This window comes from Tenebrio molitor, chromosome 7 (genome assembly GCF_963966145.1).
Source record: "Tenebrio molitor chromosome 7, icTenMoli1.1, whole genome shotgun sequence".
NCBI classification, from domain to species: domain Eukaryota; kingdom Metazoa; phylum Arthropoda; class Insecta; order Coleoptera; family Tenebrionidae; genus Tenebrio; species Tenebrio molitor.
The window spans coordinates 6,438,468-6,458,992 of NC_091052.1; the positions used below are offsets into that span (position 1 = coordinate 6,438,468).

At 34.6% G+C, this 20,525-nt stretch overlaps 2 protein-coding genes across 4 annotated transcripts in view; both read right to left on the reverse strand.

The window, feature by feature from the left end:
- The window catches only part of LOC138134556 (monocarboxylate transporter 12-like), a 99,320-nt gene that overhangs the window by 36,968 nt on the left and 41,827 nt on the right, over positions 1-20,525 (reverse strand). The gene's annotated exons all lie outside the window — the stretch shown is intronic.
- Positions 1,628-20,259, reverse strand: LOC138134557 (uncharacterized). The gene is made up of 4 exons (XM_069052896.1): positions 19,781-20,259; positions 6,994-7,273; positions 5,151-5,325; positions 1,628-2,179 (listed from the first exon to the last, which is right to left on the reverse strand). The coding sequence occupies exons 2-4, from the start codon at positions 7,084-7,086 to the stop codon at positions 1,974-1,976; spliced, it is 474 nt and encodes a 157-aa protein (XP_068908997.1). The 5' UTR covers positions 7,087-7,273; positions 19,781-20,259; the 3' UTR covers positions 1,628-1,973.

Consider the following 20,525-nt stretch of genomic DNA (forward strand, 5'->3'; position numbering starts at 1 on the left):
AGATGTTCGCAAGTCCATGCGAAAGAGATCCGATCACGTACGCGGATTCAACAACATTCCTCTTTGGTCGTACCCCAGGACATGTTCTACTAATTTTCATTTTTCGTTCATTACGTCTTAATCTTAATGATGACCGGTAACGGCGTTCGCGTATTTAAAACCAGACGAATGCGAACACAAATACGTCGAGGTATGAAAGGAATGATAAATGCCGCTTCATCACTTGCTAATGTTGATTACATTCAGGAATAATTATAAAATTACAAGACACTATCTCATATAGAGAGTGATTAATTACATGTCAACATGTTACCTGCAGCTAACTCGATGTTAAGACTGGTGTCAATAATATTTAATAAAAGATGAAGGCTCTATAATTTGGTTTTCACCCAACACTTCATTTTTCCCACACATTTTTTTGACTCTTTCTTATCGGAGATAACGAGAAACTTGCAGAATCGACGAGGCACTAAATATTTCACAGAAATCACCCCTAATAAGGTAGCTACTGAATTCCGAGCTTTCGTTATTGAAGATCAACTGTAATTCGAACATAATTGGATTTCTATGCTATAAAACTCTTGATAAGCATTTCTCTTGCTTTCAATAATCGGCCAGTGTTGCATATTCGCGCACACAAAACAAGAAAAACCGCCTGCAACAAGTCTTTTACATTTAGTTAATGCTCGCAACTTGTACATAGAAATTCTCGAAATGTTTGTGTGGTAAAACAGTGCCGTATTTTAGGAATGGAACAGGTGATTCACATAAATGAGAATCAAGAAATCTCAATATAAATCGCAGGAGTACGAGAGATATGTGAAAATTTTTCCTGTGATAAATCGTGTGTATTCGTCGGTTGAATACTAATGAATGGACGGGGTGTTTTCTTTATAAATGATATTTTTTACTCTGCCAAAATTCCATCTGGATTCTGACGGATCTGATAAATTTTTCATGGAAAAGTTATCCAGGAAAAAAATATTTATGTCACCAATGTTGGTGATGTAGCTTTGGGGTTTAATGGTTTTATCCAACACCTACTCATAACAAGCATATTATCATGGCAATTTCACCTAAATAATGTTCACCATTACACACTCGTGAGAGAATAATAGAGAAAAGTCACAGAGAAATGGTTATCATAGGTTTGTTCATTTGCGTTGGGCAATTTATATAAAAAAAAGAATATTTATGTAAGTGAATAAGGAAGGTTAGATAAAAACGTCTAATAATTAAAACAGTTTAACAAAATTTAACTAAATCAATATTAACATTTATACTAAAGATATTGTTTTATTTGTGTGATCACTTTGTATGAAGCCACAGAAGACGATTTCTTGTAATTTCTAAGTTCTATAAACAACATATCAATAAGTTGGCGGTGCTAAACAACAATTTAGGAAAAAATAAATATGTAGAGTTAAGAAAGGTGTTGGATAAAATGTTGTACTGCACTTGTGTGGAATGCACATTAATCACTCAAGAAAATAATCTTTTTTACTTTTGTGACAAATATGCTACATTCCAAACTCGTAACTAAGTATTACATTAACTATTACATGAGCGTTAAGTATTATTTCCTTGATGCGAGAATGTGAGAAAATATAAAAATTGAGACGAAGAATAGAAATGAGAATTTTATTAAGTTTATGATAAATATGTAAAACAATCTTCTTTGGATTCAAAAAATCTCTCTTTAATTTTAAGAGTGAAGTAATTAATTATTGACATCCATAGTGATTAGCCTTCACACTGGGATGATTCCTATCTGGGGCGATGATAATAATAATCCCTTCACCTATTTTACGCACGTCCCTGTTATGTTAATAATTTATGAATTTAACGGGTAAAACCAGCATCTGCTTGTGAACCAGATGAAATATCTGGACCATTGTAGTATCCAATTTGAGCGAATAGTCCGTCGTGTATACTTTTGTAATTTATCATGTCGTTACAATGTCATTTTCGGTTTACTCTTTAATAAATCTTTCATTATTCCCGTCGACCATCGACGTTATCTGTTTAATAACATAGAAGCGTTCCAGCAAAACAACAAATTGCCTTTGCAAAATTACAATTTCAGATTTTACGTAGAAAGATCGATGGCGGATGCGTCTGTAGGTGCCATAAATGGCGGCCTTTGTGGTGTGGTAGTGCCGCAACAGTGGTCGTTTTGCTACAACAAATAGAATTTTAAATTAAGCTCGTATCGGCCCTGGGAGAGTTCGCTTCAGTTTTGAAACCGGCGTAGAAATCACAAAATGCGTAAACCGTACGCCCTTTGCATTTGCGATGGCAATTCTGGCGGAAGCACAATGGGGACATCAAAGGGGTGCCCGTTCGACCCATCGTCGATAGAAATTTTATGTTTATCTTATTTATCCACTCATAGTTGGAGGACCGTATTAAAATCTATCGGATGAATCGACGCTCGATAGGATGTCATATTGACAAGAGTTGATCCATTTTTATGGGTCCTCGTCTAAAATTGCACCTTTAACAATGAACTTAGTAAAATTACGTCGATGCTCGAGTTGAAGTGATGCTACTTTATCTCCCTTCTTAAACCTTGTGAAATGCAAAAACAGATTGATCGTCTAAATGCGGCAATGAAACAAAGTACTTCAGAAACAACCATCGTTGGAGTTTTATCCCATCGTAAAAAGAAAGTTTGATGAATGTTTTTGTCTCCTAATTTCGAGAAGTTTTTGCTTTTAATACTCGTCGGACCGATCCAAAATAGCGATGCTTATTTTGAAAATGTGCAAACTGCTTATACGCAATGTGTTAATGGATAGCACCTGTACACAATATTAATAAAAAATAATAAAACAGATTTAAGTCAATATCGACTGGTTTTTATGTTCCCCAAAATAAAATCGTTCAATTGTAGAAAATTTGATAAATTGATAAATGGCATGATTATTTTGATAATTTAAAATAACAGTCTTGAAAAATTCTAGTTTATTTTTCAAAAAAAAAAACAGGAAATGTTATTAAACAAGAGATAAAAATGTTTTGGATTGCGGAAATCGTTAAAAACAGATGATGATTTTACAGATTAATCTTGAAAGAAACATGGTGCAAATATTATATATATTTGATATTTTTAAAGAGAGAAAAGAGAAGAATTAAAAATTGTGACAAATTATGTGCTCTGAATTTTAATATTTAAGCAGAAATGTCTTCACACATTTTTGGAGTGGTGTGCATTTTACTGCATTTTTTACATGCCAAGTGTAAAATTTTAATTTGGGTTGTCTGAGTAGCCGACGAAAAATCCTGTTACGGCGTCGATAAAAGTTTGGCTGGGTTGGTGCGAAAAGAAGTCGCAACAACAATCAAATAAGGAAAGTTCACCAATAAAAATGCATCTCATAAAATTTTCACGCCTTGCCCAAATCGTCTAATGCTTAACTGCCCGGAAAGAACTCGTGCTTTTCATTCGAACGCAGACGATAGATCAGCCGGTGAAAAATCGCTTTCTCAGGAGTGTCGTTATTCAAAAAACACAATCAATCGCATTATTTTACCCGTAAAATCTCGACTACGGTCCTGTGCTCAAAGAGCCATAAAGGATCGCCTTCGACCTATTGGAATTTAAATCAAAAACGTCCATTCCCAAAAAAAAATCCACGCATTTCCTATTGTTATTCCGCTCTGGGATTTCGGCAACGTCATTGATTTTAAAGAATCCGAAATGGCCCGTTTGAAGCGACAGAAACGGATCGGCCGGGGCGCAATTGTAAACATATTTGAGTTTAGTTTAATGAATAGCGTCCGGATTCTTCTTATCGGTATTTCCGGTTGTATTAGTTTAATCTAGCGTTACGATTAACCCCGGCAAACTTATGATTACGTGTTTACTTCGGCGAAAAAATAAAGCTCGACTTTGCTCCACTTCTAACTCGTAATTTGATACGCTGTTTGAGTGCTTTACTTGCTCCTGTTAATCCTAAGTGGCTATGAGCTGAGACAAATGGGGCAAGCACCCGAAGCTTTGACCTTGGGATTTTTCACCCGCCATAATTAATCTGCTTGCTGCTTGCTCTGTCATCCCAAAATAATTTTCTTTCCTTACTGTTACTTTCACATCATTCCACAGTTGCCAAACAATGTCGACTTTAAGATGTAGTATTTTTCAAAATTTAATTACTCATAAATTATCAATGAAAAGTGAATACCACCTAAAAATAATACATTGCTAAAATTAACATTTTACCGCTATAAACAGTGTACGACTGGATAAAAACCATGCGGTTTGCAATAAAAACAAAAGGAGAAAACAATTTAATAACGAATAATTTCTTCTGCGGACAATCTCTTCCAACTTAAATGTCACAGTAATAAATCTACATGCACGAATGAAACTTTATGAGAAAAATATGTTTCTTAAATGTTATTTCTAAAACGTAATTTTTTTCAAGTTAGTGAAGTATGCAGTTTCATATTTTTGCAGCAGTTTCATATTTTTGCAGCAGTTTCTCAAAAAATAATGTTATTTTCATTGTGTCCAGCCATCACTTGCGTTCCCATTTTAGAAGACCTTTCCACCGTAAATTTGTAACCTGCAGGTCCTCCGTTATAAAAAGGTACAAGTTACACCAATAAGTACATAACTGTGATTTCAGAAACTTTAATCAGCACCACGAAAATAAATACGATATTCGTGAGCAATAAAAAATTTCTCTTACGATGCAAATTGGCAATTACTTTTATGTGTTTGTTGTAAAACAGGAAATGCATTTTTGCATGTTAACAAGCCAGATAGAGTGTGCACGTCTTGACGAACGGCCCTCTGCAACACACGTGCAAGAGATAAGACGTCCAGCTAAGATAACCGACGACCATACGATGTCCTTCTGTAATTTATGTAGTCGAAGTAATGTGCTTAATTGGTACATGAACGCCACATTCCTGCAGTGATTGTGCCGGATTAAGCGTGCAATATGGCGCACCTAGTCTAAAAATACTCAAACCAGTAAAAAAGAAGGAAACTGCAATTTTCCTTATACATACTTCAGTCTCTTCTTCAATTACTAGTACATACTTCAATTTAAATGTTTTTTTAGATTAGTAACTTACATAAACAACCCAGTTTTATCGAACAATCAACTTATTGTTTATTTGGGTGAGCTTGACCATACCTGCAGGATATACTGGCGGCACGTGGAACTTGAACGCTGCAGGAGCGACGAGTTGCGAGCAGGAAAGTTGGAAGCCGTGGTTAACGATGTGCACCAGTACGGCACACGCTGCCACTATCCATCCCCAACCGCCTTCGGGGTAGTAGTGACGACACAGCAGGCGGCGGGCCTGAATCTAACAAGGGCAGAGTGAGGGTGCGTTCCGGGATGTATTAGGATGTTATGAGAATCAATTGTGTGGAGAAATGGCGGCCGTTGAGGGAAGCTGCCAAACCGCGAGATTAGTCAAACAATTTTTTTGAATTGTGACCGAGATAGGGGATAGTTATAGAGATATCAAGAGACTGATTGTTGCACAGCAGATTTTTATTCTGAAAAAATATTTATTAAAAAAAAGTTGAATAAACTGTTTCTTCAAATTATAGTAACTTTAGAAACAGAAAAAAAAAACAGATTATCAAGAATTTGTAAAGCGAATTTAAATTTATAATGAAACAAAAAACACAATATTGTGAAGGGAAGTCATACAATTTTCAAACCACACAATCGATCTTATATTAACCTAAGTAGAGAAGAAATCGGTAATAAAATGGTGTTAAATTGTTCTTCTATTATTTACAGCTTTCTAAATTAAATTTAGAATAACATTTGACGTATATAGGGTGGGCCACCGAAAACGAAACAATCGTGCATTGAACACTTAATCCATAATTTTTGGGAAACGGCCACACAGGGCAAATTAATGCGCAAAGGGGACGTGTAAGATGACTATATCCCTATATATACAGGGTGTACCTAAAATCCGCGTGTTCATTTATTTTAACACGTACCAGAGATTGTTAAATGAAACATTTTTTCTATTTGACTTTTTTTTTACGAAAAAGCGTTACAAATTGATTTAAAATTTGGAATAAATTAACTATCAAAATGTATACCCGCCTATGGGTAAGGGCAAGAATTTTCTGTTGTGATAGAAACGGAGCCTTGTCAAAAAAGTTACACTGTTATAGAAAAACTTAATATAAATAAAATTAAAATTCTCATGGTTACAAAAAAAAATAGAGACTAGTTAATCACAGTAAACGACTCGTTTGGTAAAAATTGGGGGGAAAAAATGTTTGTAAAACTTTTGTGCATTTTGCAAAATGTTATAGAGAAAAGTTTCATAAATTGGTGAGTTCTTCCACTGGTTAAAAGTAACACACGTATTTCAGATACACCCTGTATACAGGGTTAGTCGATTATCTTCGCTAAATATGTACATGGTCAAAAATAAAGAATTTATTGATGATATATTTTCAGTTTTCTTCCACTTCTGCTTTAGCAAGAAATGAACTCAACTTATTTTTTTAATGGAACCTCAACTACATTTGTCCATTTTCGAATGAAGAATAAAAAACTACATTTACAAACATTGACATCAAAGTTTTGTTTAAAAAAACTTAATAGGTAAACCAAATTAAAAAAAGACGAAGTATTTTTTTTATTACCTCTTTCTTCCCTCTCAGTTATTTTTGATTTGTTGATTGTATCTTTGCAAAGCCAATATTTTAAGTATTCTGTTTATTTTAAATATTCAAATATTAAAATCACTGCTTCGTCGCGGTCATATATTTTTTTTGAAAACCACATGTTTACAGGCACTTTCGTTGGCCGAACGAAAATCTTACGTCATTTAATTTTATTTTCTCGCATTTGCGTCCGTATTCCCGCTATCAACATGCATTTTATTTTCGAAATCCACTTTCCAAAGATACACAAACATATCGATAACCGATTTTATTCCCAATAAATAACTTATAGGACCGATCCGGTGACCGTAATTTCTGCCCACAAAACCAACCTGCGAAGTTCTTGTCGCTGCTTGACGCGCCTCCTCGACTGGAGCCGCTCCGGACAAGAGCGGCCAACTCTGTGCACGGGATAGCGAAGACATCGTTCAGAAGGGATCTTCCAAAACTGTCCTGCTGCTATCTTCCTTGTTGTCCTTTTCTTTATCATGACATCACACTTTAGGGTTATGTACACTGCACTTTTTGTTTACGACCGCAACACGATCAGTTTTACTAAACAACACCTGGAAGACGCTTTAGGCGATCAATTTATTTTGATTTAGTTGCCACCTAAAGGAGGACGATATATGCGTTATCAGGTGCGTTTGCTGATTGCCATTTATTTTTAGCGCGCCCCTCGTCGCCTTTTTCAAAATTGATGTCTCAATAAGTAACCGTCGGGCGGGATTTAATTAAGTCGTATTCAGTGGTGCCAATTTAATACTGCGCGAATTCGAAGAATGCCCATGGTATTGTGCCTGACACTTCATTAATTTTCATTCAAGAAGGAGTTTAATGGGAAGAACGTGGCACACGTACTTATATTGATGTTTAACTTTCTTCATATATTTTCCGAAAGTAAGTTTCGAGCTCTAATTGATATTCGATCATTCTGTACGCATCGTAGGTGTCTCCAAAAAAAGTATCACTTTGCGTTGTAATCTAAAGTTAATTATTCAACAAAAAAGATGATTTAGTGTCTTTCCTAAACTTTTGTTGATAAAAGTGGAAGTCGAGTGCTATCAACTCGTCCAGCTTTGCATGGACGTTCTGTACACTGTGCTGCGACTACTAATGGTGCTTTTTATGAACTTCCAGGCTTTAATAATTAATCCAAACTGTTACTTTTTGATGACAAAACATTAAGTTCCTGTAGACATTCACTTATTATCAAGCTTTAATGTTGCTCGCTAAAAACCCAATTTTGAGGAAGGCAAAAGTTCATTTATCAAACCATCCTCAACTTTCATATCTCTTCTTACGCCCATTTAACGATTCCTGCTGACATACCGTCATCAGACTGTTAAAAACTTCAAACGACTTATTTCGGATGGAGAGAGTAAATCAATTTTATGGGCGATTCGATACCGTTTTGGCGCAATTAAAATGTAAGAATCTTGTGGAAGAATATGCAAATTGACAATTCGTTTCGGGCCTATATATGGGCGTATCCAGCCGAATTTGGACCCAACCTGAATATTACCGTGTCGTTTATGCATTCATGATTTTATCTGTACCAATTGATCGTTCAATCCATCTGAATAATGACAGACAGCGAATGAACAATGCCAGTGATACATTATCGATAAGGATTTTTAAGGCGGTGGGATGCAGAAACACTCTTGGGAAAAAAATTTATACAACGAACAATTTATCAAAATATAACTTTAAAAAATTTAAACATGGCCTACAACAATTTCTTTTCAATCTGAAACTTAAATTTTAAATATATTTTGGGATTTTTCCAATTTTGGAACGAATTGAAGCAAGCGTAAAACAGTTAAATCCTTGACCATGTGTTAAAAACGTATTTGGGGCTGACCACTTCATTTTTAAGAAAAGATTGAAATCAAGCTCATTTCATAGCAGAACCATCAAATAAAAAAAAAATGTAGAGAAGAATAATAACAAAAAAAAAACAAGATACTAATAAAATAACATTTTTAATTTACAATGCGAAAATTTCCGATACTAATAATGAAACAAAAATGAAAAAATCAGAGATGCAAAGAAAGAGGTTAGTGTTTTAAGTACTAGCTGCATTTTGTTTTAAGCTTTTTATTATTATTTATTTGGTAATACTAATAAAGAACAAGCCGCGCAGAACTAGGAATTAAATTTTTTTGGTCAATAAACTTGACAGGTATATTGCTTTTGTTACATAACGGAAAATTTGCATTGGCTGGTCAAGACTGATCAAGAATAGAAATTGTTGCAGTTATTCGAAGTAGTCCTGAGGGCAAATAGTTGCAGTAATTAGCAACTATAGGTACGTTTCACCGTCTGTGCGATAAATCGACAGTCCGAGTACAAGGAAATAATAATAATTGTAAATTATCCTCCTTTAATTATTGTTTCCTCGGGCTTTTAAACTTAATTGCTAATTGAGCCGGTTGATCATTCCGGTGCGGCGTGCATCGTTATTTATTTACCGGAAAAGCATGAAATACATCGTCTGGTGCAGAACCGCATTTTTGCCGACCGTCTTAAGAATGATAAACCACGTACGGCGAATTATAAAGATATTTGCTTTATGGAAGACACATACTTTGCTTACGACAATATAACAGGATTAGTACAGGTTGATGTCAAGATCGTAAATCCGGCTTATAAGAAACGGTGGCTTAGTGGAAGTGCACTGCAGTTTTACGATTTTATTTTGCCGCTCTCGTTGCACTCCTTATCGACGAAATTAATTTGAAGTTGTCGTTTTGGCGTCCGACTTTCCTAACACCGTTCTAATTGTCCATTATTCATCGAGATCCAGCATCACACGTCGGTTCGTTGGCCTTTACCGGCGAAAAAATTTTAATTAATGCCTTTGCGGTCCGGTGGGGCTTTCCGAATTAACACTCCGCGTTAATAAGTATCCGATTTTTATTTTGCCATATTTCGACCGGCGAATTGTGGCCGATAAAAAGGCACATGTGAACGGCTGGAAAACTGCACAGGTGCGACACTCTCGTAAACATTCCTGCAGTTTAATGCAAAATGCAACTAGTGGATGTCGGTTGATTTTTTCTTGGGCTCTAGTGTTATTTACTGCTCTTCGTGTACTTGTGCGGTTCTCGTTGACTGTGAATAATTGGCGAATGGAGGATTTGTTAATTACGACTGCTCCGTAAACATATCTTCAGGTGATGTTCTTGGAGCGTTACGCACCGCCCGCCGTCACATCACAGATTCGATGCAGGAATATGGATGTTCCTGCTGACAACTTCTAAATTAAGCGAATGTGGATCGTCTGTCTTGTTATGCAAACCAATGAGCTGTTTATTCCTCTAATTAACCAGTGGGATATCTTACGAGACAAATATACCGCGACAATGACAAATCTGATCAAATAGATCAGTCTCGACTTTGTTTCTCTGAACCAACAACAAGAACCGACAACGGACAATGTAGGAAGCGATAAACCCAAACTATATATACTTTATGCTAAAGTCGACTCAAAGTAGGAATGTCTTAACGTGTGTTCATCTACGATAGACATAACAGTCTAAAACACCCTCTACAAAATAATGACAAGTCGTTGTAATGTTAAGAATATTGGAGCAAGAAAAGACAAACTAACGACCCACATAATGAAAATCACCGTGTCTGGAAAATTTTAAAACTAAATAATGCCGTTCTCGAAATATGATTCATTAATAATAATAATAATCGTAAACGTTATTTTTTTTTTATACTACATACTTAGTAAAAAGGGGGCGGGGTATTGAGGCCGGATTTTATTTATCATTACGGAGATTTCTGTCAAGATAATGATAACTCCTTTGCCACTATTTATATTATTATTTATTTTGCATTAAGTCCACTTTGTGTACGACATCCACGCCGGATTTTGTTCATAGAAATTATACAGGGTGTGCACTTAAATTTCTTCTCAAAGTTGGCGTTGAAGAGTCGATTGTGAACGCACCACGGATTACGCATCACGGAGCAGTTCTTTAAATGTAACCTTACTTTTTGCGTTGTTTGTGCAGAGTCGCGTGGTGCGTTCACAATCGACTCTTCAACCAACGTCAACTTTGAGGAGAAATTTAAATGAACACCCCATATTATTATGTATGTATATGATTTTATTTGGACACTTTTTATTTACATTTGGGTGAGGACAAATAAATTAAAATTCTACGTATCTCAGTTGAGTGTTTTTTTTTTTTTAATATTCGTGGTTTAATCACTCACTTGACCTGTGAGAAAATCGAATTACACACCGAAATATTTGAGAATTAAAAATTCTTCTGTTAGGCGATCCTTTTTTAATCATGTTTTAATCATGTTTCAAACGTGCCTTAATTTGTAAAACAAACATCACAAAGTTTGTTACAGATCCAATACTCTAAAATTTCGCTCACATAAAGATGATAAAACAGAGTTTAAAAGTTACCTCAAGTAGTTTATTTAGATTCAAGTCGAATAATCCACACAACGTGAAACTTATTTTCTGATGTAACATCTGAAGCAAGAGACTATTTTTCTGCAAGATATCACATTAAAAACTAGTGTTGAATAAATATCAAAAAATTACTTTCAGATTGGTATTTGCAGTGGAATAAAAAATTTCTGAATCACACAGAATTAGCGAAGTTTGTTTTGACTGAAAATGAGTAAAGTAGTGATTGTAGTGACAGATGGCAACTGTACCTCAAGAATTGTCAGTTCCATGGTTGTTGCGACTAAGAATGTTAGGGTAGTGTAAAGCATAGCCCAAAAGAATACCTCATTTTTGTAGTTGTCCACTTTTATATCTAGAATAATAAGCATCGAAACAGTGAAAAATACTAAGCATTCAAAGTAAGCAAGAAGAAGTGCTGAAGACAGACAATTTGTTAAACAGTCCGTAGATTGACACAATTGCTGATGTAATTTAGAAACAAATACAGTTCTTTGCTCTACATAGAGTGTACTATGCTTCTTGGAATTCAGATTTCTTAAATAGTTATTGATCATCTGGAATCTATTCTTGATAGTGATGCACAGTATAGTCCACAGAGAAATACTTATCATGATTATTACGACTGGTACACCGAAACAAAGATTTTCAGCAGTTACCAAATACAGATCTCTGCCTAATAGTGCTTCGTATATTAAGAATAATGGGCTTAAAATAAAAAAAGATTTTGCAACGTTTGTAGAAATGTGCACTGTTCTATATGAAATTTTTAAACCGAGTTGTGTTATGTCTTTATCCACGCTATGCAAAAGTCGAAATGCTTCTAGGTAGTAGCTGGAATGACGGCAAAAGTTGAATGTGATTGTTGCTGAGCCAATTGTCAGTTGGGTTGTAGAGCCCAAATATATATATCTTCCTATAGTGTCTAGTTTTTGATTGTTGATGGCGTTCAATGCTCCTAGAAATAATCCCGTCAAAGTCAACACGAGCCAACCTAGAACGTGACAGTTTTGACCACAGTTTTCCTGTTGACAATTCTCACCACTACAGAACAAGTACTTTCCGGAAGAATATTCGAAGTACACGTATTTGCCATTTTTGTTCTTGTATCTACCAAAAGGAGCCATCGCAAATAATTTAGAAATCATATAAGCTGAATCCAGGAAATCGTACATATTTGTGTAACTTTTTGGAATCATGATTCTTCGTCTACTCTTGCTAGCCTAATTTATGTATTTTGTATATTGCAGTCATAATGCAGAAGTAGATTTATTACCAAAGATAGCGCTAATCGTTTGTATAAAATAATGGACATAAATAATGTAATAATTACAGATAATGTTATTAAACAGGGACATTTTGCTGAGATCATTTTTTGTTTAAAATAATCATATAATCTATTTTTTTTAATAATCTCTTAAATTGCCTTCGTAACACAATTTGAAATTTATCTCTTGATATAAAAGTAAAGATTAGAAAATTTATACAAAGTGTGTTGAATATACTTACTAAGTTGCTGTCAATCTGCAAATACCACAGACTGAACATAAAAAAAAATACTATTCAAAGTTCTTCGCTTAATTCAAGTAATTAAACCTATGAATTAGTCAGTACCAGTTGCAGTTGCAATGCACACATCGTACGATCCAGTAATTAGGAATAATGTTATTGCATCAAATGTAAATACAGTCATTGCTTTATTTTCAGATATTTTCTAATGATATTATAAATTTTCATTGGCACAGTAATTAATTACCTATCAGATCGCATTTTCCACATTGTTTAAAGCCATAAAAGGTAATTGGAAATAAAACAAGTTGCAATTAATATGACTTAAAATGTTGATCTCATCACTTTTTTATTTAAATGCTTACATTTAAAACTCGTATTTCAGAGTGGAAGTCTTAGGCTTCAAAAAGATGTTGCAAAGCCGGGTTTTTTGATGGAAGAATTTGGTCGTATTGGGCATTGATGAATGACTGTATTATTTAATTGAAAGGAGCAATTTTCAACGAATTTTTATCACGGTAAATTTTTTGGCAACTGAACAAGTACTGCAACAAAAAATTTGTTGTGATGTTATTTAAGATCAGTATTCCGTTACTGAAATTGATTTGTGAATTATCTCCAAAAAAACAATTAACAGCTACTAGGTACTTAAGTACTTGTGAATTTAGAAATTTCCCTTTTTAACTGTTCAAGAATACTTTAATTAATATATTATGTCGCTTTAGAAATTAAAAATAAAATGGTCATATTTCAATAAGGTTAAAGTAAATCCTAAGTGTTATTCTTAAATGGCGGATAGGCAATAACTCTTACTACCCTTTCTAAGTTAAGGAGTTTTCCATTATCCCAGATAAAGCCATCTACCATGAATTAATGTATTTTAGTTTCATTCTCTTTAATTCGATGTGTTCTAGAAACCTTTTTTGGAAACGCTTCTGTAGTGCCGCAGTCAAGAATTAAACAATTTTACATCAACAATATTACACGACTTACTGAAACTTTTCAACTCTTTTTATAGGTTTTATGAAATAATAAATTACAGGAACTTTTTTTTATCAGTGACCCTTTTTACCGTCATCCTAATCTGAAACGCAGGATAATCCGAGGTAATATGAGATCAGTTTGATGTGCTAAGCCATCTCTTGGCTATGGTGAACCGATAGGGTTTAACAAAATTGGAAATTTCATTGAATTGGAAAAATCTAACTACTGCTAACAAAAATTTAATAGCTATTAATAAATATTTAATTTTTAAAAGAAAATTTTGTTATTCTGTCACATTTAACACATTTTCTAAGTGAACGGGTCAGCGAACTCGTAGGCTAAAAGTTCATTATTTTTTTCCATGTGAATGTTATATGGATAACAATATGCAAAAAATGAACAGGAAATTGGAATTTAACGCTTGCGTTCAATTTTTGGTATAAATCAGAACAATTTATTGCGTGATAAAATGCAAAGCCTAGAGGTAAAAGACAACACATTGGCACTACAGTTATCTAGCTGAACATTTTAAAATTAAAAATAATTAAAAACCACGGCACTAGGTATGAGATAGGCTTAAAGCAGATAAGAAATGACGATTATAAATTGAACGAAAGATTTATTGGTTTAAAATAAATAATTCTTGATCATTGATAGTTGCATGTTTGTAAATAATAATTCTTGTACAGGACACGACACGAGTTCCAACCATACAAGTATAAATAAAAAAACTCCTGTTTTTTATATTTGAGCTTTCTCTATTCTAGATGTAACAAAGATACTGGGATGGAGATTTTAAAGTTGAAAAGTTTTAAAAATTTCTGGTAATATTTGACTATTGTGTTAAACAACATTAGTACAATCGTTGGTCTTGAGAATTTGATTTTTTGCACATGCATTTTAAGTTAATTATCTTGTTTGCACAAATTCGAAATGAGTTTTATTTTTAATAGGAAAAAATCGTTTTTGTAATTTAATCTGAGGGATCTTCGTCTCGACTCGGTTGGCAACCCCTCTTTCTCACGGACCCTACACTCAGACTAATTTCCCTTTCATGAATCTAGGACCAAATTCTCCACCGCGTAACTTTTCGAATTCGAGCAAGCGTACCGGGGCGTTAAGACGAGTGTTGATAAAATAAATAAGGAAAAATTAATTCAAGTGTAACGAGTCCAAACTACGATTCGGATCCAATTTTTATGAAAATGTGTGTTCTTTGCTAACATTTCGCCGATCTCGCGGAGCGTGACCTGAAGCAAAGTGCTCATTTTACCACCGTCTGAGCATTTCCTCGAGATTGCAGTAGATTTTTTGGGCAAAAAACCACTCAAACCTGAATCGCATTCTAGATTTTAATTAAAGAAAGTAAGTTTAAACTCGGCTAGATTAAGTGCGGGCTTAGGGCACCTTGTTTTCGGTGCTGAACCGGTCCAAAAACAAAGACTAGCGAATTTGTTTTTCGCATAATAAATTTTTTTCGTATAAATTATGAGACTGTTATTTCCTCTGGAGTATTCTTGGAGGGAGACGGGGCCGGGGCCCGTTCGTGGAAATAATTCAAGCCGACACTCTTGACCGAAAGGAGTGTAATATTTTGTGTGGTGTAGACGTGCATAACAAAAATTATTACATAATGTTTACTAATTTCGGTTCGTAACGGCCCGGGCACCAAATCCACCAGGAAAAAATGCTATCCGCGAATGAATTATAATGGGAGGAACTTCTGAATTCATTATTTTTTTCTTGGCTGTGATACATTTTTCGGAGAGATAATGCGGCCATAAATTCAGTCTTGCAAATTAGCAGGGTCCAGATATTTGCCCCACTTAGAGGATAACATGTGCTCTGGCAAGAACAAACCGAACTTCTTAAAATAAAACACTTTGAATTGTTCTGCTGTCGTAAAGGTCCGGCTACGCCGCGATTTGCTGCTGACGTTTACCTAATACAGAAGCTATATTGCATACTTAAGGATCATAGATGGTCGGCTATGACCGATATTAGAAGACTTCCGCGCATGATGCACCTCACTTACGAGATTGCTTTCGGGATACTTGTGCACTAAGGACTAAAATTTTTATTTATTGCTTCCGACGTGGCTAAAGAAACGCGATTATACACCGAAAGAAGTATGAAATACAAGCTTCTGGTCACACATACGTTCGTAATCAATCAAACGATCGATGCTCGCACATCAATCATCGCTTCGAATACCAGCACAAAACACCACATGTTAGTCCAATGCAAGTCAAATGCAGATCTGCGACATAACCGGCCTTTAATAAATGTCAGCAGTAAATAATTGGAGAGAAAATAATTAAATTTAACATTAATGGCCGCGCTTAACACGACTTATAAATCGAAAATACATCAATAAATTCGCCATAAATAGAAAATATGAAAATGCTCCAGTACCGTTAGTCACTGTGCCATTACGCTGACGCACAACATTTATTTCAATTTTCACTCTTGGGACTCGAGTATGAATGTACGTGGCACAGCTTGAAGCTCTTTATTTAGTAAATTTTAAAATACATATGTAATTCAAATTAACTAATAACCGATCAATTCGAGTCGTCAGCGTTTGCATCACAAGTCAAGGATATGTATTTACTTGTTATACAGGGTGTTTAAAAAATGCCGCACTAAAACTATAGTACAGTGTTCAGAAGCATTTGGTAAGTGAGGGAAAAATATTAAAAAAATTCTTGGTGTTAAATTGGCACGAGGATGAAGGTTTCTTTTATGGTAAATTTGGTAACGGCGTGCACTTACCAGTACCTACCTTTAAAAAAAAATAAAAAATTAAAATACATATGTAGTTAATTGAAAGAGGTAAATCGTATTTAATATTAAAGACCACCACAGAGATTGCGTTAGAAATTATTTATCAAGCTTCTATTCTGCATATTTTAGTTGATTTTGGGTGTTATTTAGTAATAATAATTACAACTAACAACGTTTAAAGATCCCTACATAAAATTCTCATTGTGTAGAGAAATGAAGACTAAGAATTTTTTAAATATTTTTCCCTCACTTGTCAAATGCTTCTGAACACCGTACAAGAATTTTAGTGCGGCACTTTTTAAACACCCTGTATGTATATGTATTTTTTAAACTGAATCAGATTTTTGAATTTTTGAATAATTTTCAAAAAACCGACATTTTTTCATGTGAAGGTTTTTATCCTGCAAGTTATTTTCTACTGGTTGAGTTGGCGAAACAATTATTGTGAATTTTTTTTTATTCGACTATTTGCAACACTGCAACCGGATATGTTTTGTAGGTTTTTTGACACATATCTGACGTAATAGCGACAAAATTGTAGGTTATGAATTATCTAAAAATTAAATAAAGCAAATGCCCGAAGTGCCCCTTTTTTAGGCTTTCCAACAGATTCACCAGCATGTTTAATTTAATTTTAAATGTCAAACGTTACAACCGGAAGTTACTCCAGTTGTACCATTTAAAAATTAAATTCAGTATTACCAACTCAAACAATCCTTCTTGATCACCCTGTAGAAATCAAACATGGCAAATTACAGAGAGAAGTGTCATTTGAATACATTGAAAGAAATTATAATTTATCCAGAGGCATTAGCGAGGATTTAATTTCCTTCATAAAATAAATCGTTTAATCGTTATCAGTTAGCCTATCTTATCGTGGACATCCTGTATATTAATAATTTTAATTGAACAGATAAATATCGACGAATAAGTGATCTGCAATAATTCAATTATAAATGCTGCAATAAATAGCTCATCGCTAGTTTCTATGTAGTGGTTTTTGCAGGAAATTTCTAACACGCGTAAATATTTTCGTTAATTTGGATAAATTTAACTTGTAAATCATGTTTACTTAACAATGTTTGGACGTCGTAAATTATTATAGTATAAATTTTCCGATCCCTGTTTTACTACTATGAAACCCTTACGTTGAACGTCAATTTATTTGTATAAACTAGCCAGAAAGTTTATAAAAATAACCAAATTCTATTTGCCTAAAATACAACTTCGATTTCTCTTTTACTTTGCACCGAAAAAATTAATGAAATTTCGAAACCTACAGAAAAAAAAAACACGAAAAATATTTATTTTCACAAATTGTCCTGCTAGTTTACAAAAATAACCAAATCGTATTTGTCCGAATTAAAATTTCATTTATCTACAAATTTTTCTGGTCTGGAACGAATCGATACAGCCACAAAATGTATTTCTAAAAAAATTGCAACGACAAGGAAAAATATTTCTTTTGTTCGGAATTTACGACTTTCTGATTTCCGGTCAATACTAAAAATTTTTCCAGCCGAACATCACGCTCTGTTAACTTTTGAACGAAAAAAAAGAGTTTTTATAGCAAGGACATAAAAGGAAAAATGCGATTCAAATTTACAGCATTAATTCCACTTAACCGAGAATATGCGAGAGGCGTGAAATGTCAAGTGTTTACCACGAATTTAAAAATTTTGAGATAAAATGATCGCTATTACTGCACCAGATAATCGTGTCCAGTGGTTCGCTTTTATGCACAGTTTAATCTGACAAAAATTTATTAAATTTAAGGGCGATCTGAAAGTGGTTGCGGTTACGGCATGCAATTTCAAGAATGTGCAATTATTTTCATTAGGATACGGGATAGGAAATTAAATGACATAGTAAATTATCTTTGACGTTTCACATTGTACTTATTAAAAACTAACTAGAGTTTGTAATCCTGAAATAGATTTATTGCTTCGTTGACGGAATAAAAATAAATAAACGGTTTAATCAGGATTTACAAGAGTCTAATTGCCCCATTTTACGTCCTTCTATATCAAATCGCTGTGACAAAATCAAAAATACCACCTGATTTATGTCTACAGTGTTATAAAACTCCCGTAGAAGTTTTATTTCTTTTTTCTGAGGGTGCTACAAATCCACTAAATCAGACATAAACCTTCAAATCATAAAGAAAAAGAAAATTTATATGATACAGTTTTCCATAAATCCTGCATCCATGCAAAGCAACTAAACACCATCTCCAAAGAGTCACGTAGTGCTAAATGTATGTAGATATAAAAAGTGGATAAATTTGTATAGGAATGATAAAATCGAAATGAGAAAAAAGAGATACACAATTGTTTTACATATATTATGTCATGCATATTTCATGGGCTAGTGGAGTTTGTCACATTGATTCTTCACATAACAGGAAAAAATAAAAGCCGTGTTTTTGTGACCTCGGTGACGAACCAAATGAAACTTTTAGTGGATAGGTTGGAGTGAAACTGCTAACGGACAAGACATTTCCTTTTTATTTTGGTAATACGATTCATAGTGAGGAAGCCCTTTGTGCCTGCACGCACACAACGAATCAATAAACTGCTTCCGAAGTATCTTCCTTCAATTTGTCAAAATAAATTTCTTGCATACAACGTGAACAGCGAAACAATTTTTTATTCATGCTCGAATTAAATTTCAACTTTCGCGATTTTGTCAATTAATTTAAATGTGTTAAATCAGAATTGAAATTTCAAAGTTAAGTATTTACGTCTCCGGTTAAGTAATAATTTTACTTATTGTACCAGCACAGATAAGTCACTGAAAACTTTAATTGCATTTTAAGAACACATTTTTTGAAGTGAAGTTTAACTGTAGATATACGTACGTTTTTTCACAAATGCAAAAAATATGATTAAAAAATAAGTGCAAAAATGTTGGTAAAATAATAAAAAAAGTTATGGAAGTACATGCATATTTCATACGTACATCGCAATAAATAACTGGAAGAGTTGGTACATAACCTATTATCAGCGAGGATATGGAGTGTAGCTGACACATTCGACCATCCCTTCAATTTTTTAAACCGACAAGATGGATAGGATTATAAATAGTGTTCTAGCACTAAAATCCTTCTTATTGTACTAACTGACGTTTTTAAGATTTTAATCAGTGAAATAGAAAAATGTTTGTGTTCAACTTAAGTTAAACAATTAATTTGGATTTTGCAAAAACTAAAGAGTTTTAATTATGATAATAGTTTTCCCGCCAAAAATGTATCTAAACGGGATCGATAAGTAATAAAATGGTTTTCGAGACGACATTTAATGGGCAGCGAGGGGCGCTTCACCGAACACTGTGATTCTGTTCCGCCTTTGCTGAGCCCCCGGGGCAAAGGCCGAGTGGGCCAAACATAATTTATTTACCCTTCGAATCAGCAAAGTTCCATTTTCGAACCCCATTATGCGGTTGAAAGCACCGATCACCCGATCACATGACACCGTGCACTACTCATGTCACTGCAACACGGAAAGCACCGAAAGCCGAGCGCGTCAGCAGGAAGTTGAGCTTTCGAGGAGCGCGTGCTAAGTGGCCGAAGAAGGACGTCGGCGCGGCCCACTCGGACACGGCAGCAGGAATACTGAATGTTAACGTGGAGGAAGGACGAGATGCTGCCAGATGCGCCCTGCTGGACGTTCTTCACCACGGTTGACGCTTGCGTAATTACCCGCTACTGCTGTTATAAATCTCCTCTAAGTTGTTACTCACCGGAACGCATCTTGTCGAATGGATCCCGGAGCGAATTCGGCGGAGGGAATTCCGCGGCCCCGACGAAATTACAAGCGGATTGCGGCCGTTTATTAGAGGAAAATAATTCGCGGGACGGCGTAAATCTGCCGACTGACGGCTTCATCGGGGATAGACTTGGGTTTACTACGGAGATTTACTTGAGTGTTTTTCGGACGCCGGATTTATAAATTTCCAGTTAAGAATGTTAATCATCAAAATTTCTGACGGGGCTTGAAGCTCGTTAGGCCACGGGACACGTGTTTTTCTGGGGATCATGTGGAAATGATCTATTGGGCACTTATTGCGACGTTTAGTACCAACAACTTCGCGGTGTAAAAAATGAACAGCAAATTCGAATAATGTATGAGTTGACTTAACTCA

What these genes read in the sequence shown, in the direction of transcription:
- LOC138134557 (XM_069052896.1), bottom strand. Translation starts at nt 7,086, where the DNA reads ATGTCTTCGCTATCCCGTGCACAGAGTTGGCCGCTCTTGTCCGGAGCG. An exon ending in CAGCGACAAGAACTTCGCAG is followed by an intron (nt 5,326 to 6,993) that starts GTTGGTTTTGTG and finishes TGCCCTTGTTAG; the next exon opens with ATTCAGGCCCGCCGCCTGCT. An exon ending in GCCGCCAGTATATCCTGCAG is followed by an intron (nt 2,180 to 5,150) that starts GTATGGTCAAGC and finishes TATTTGTTGTAG; the next exon opens with CAAAACGACCACTGTTGCGG.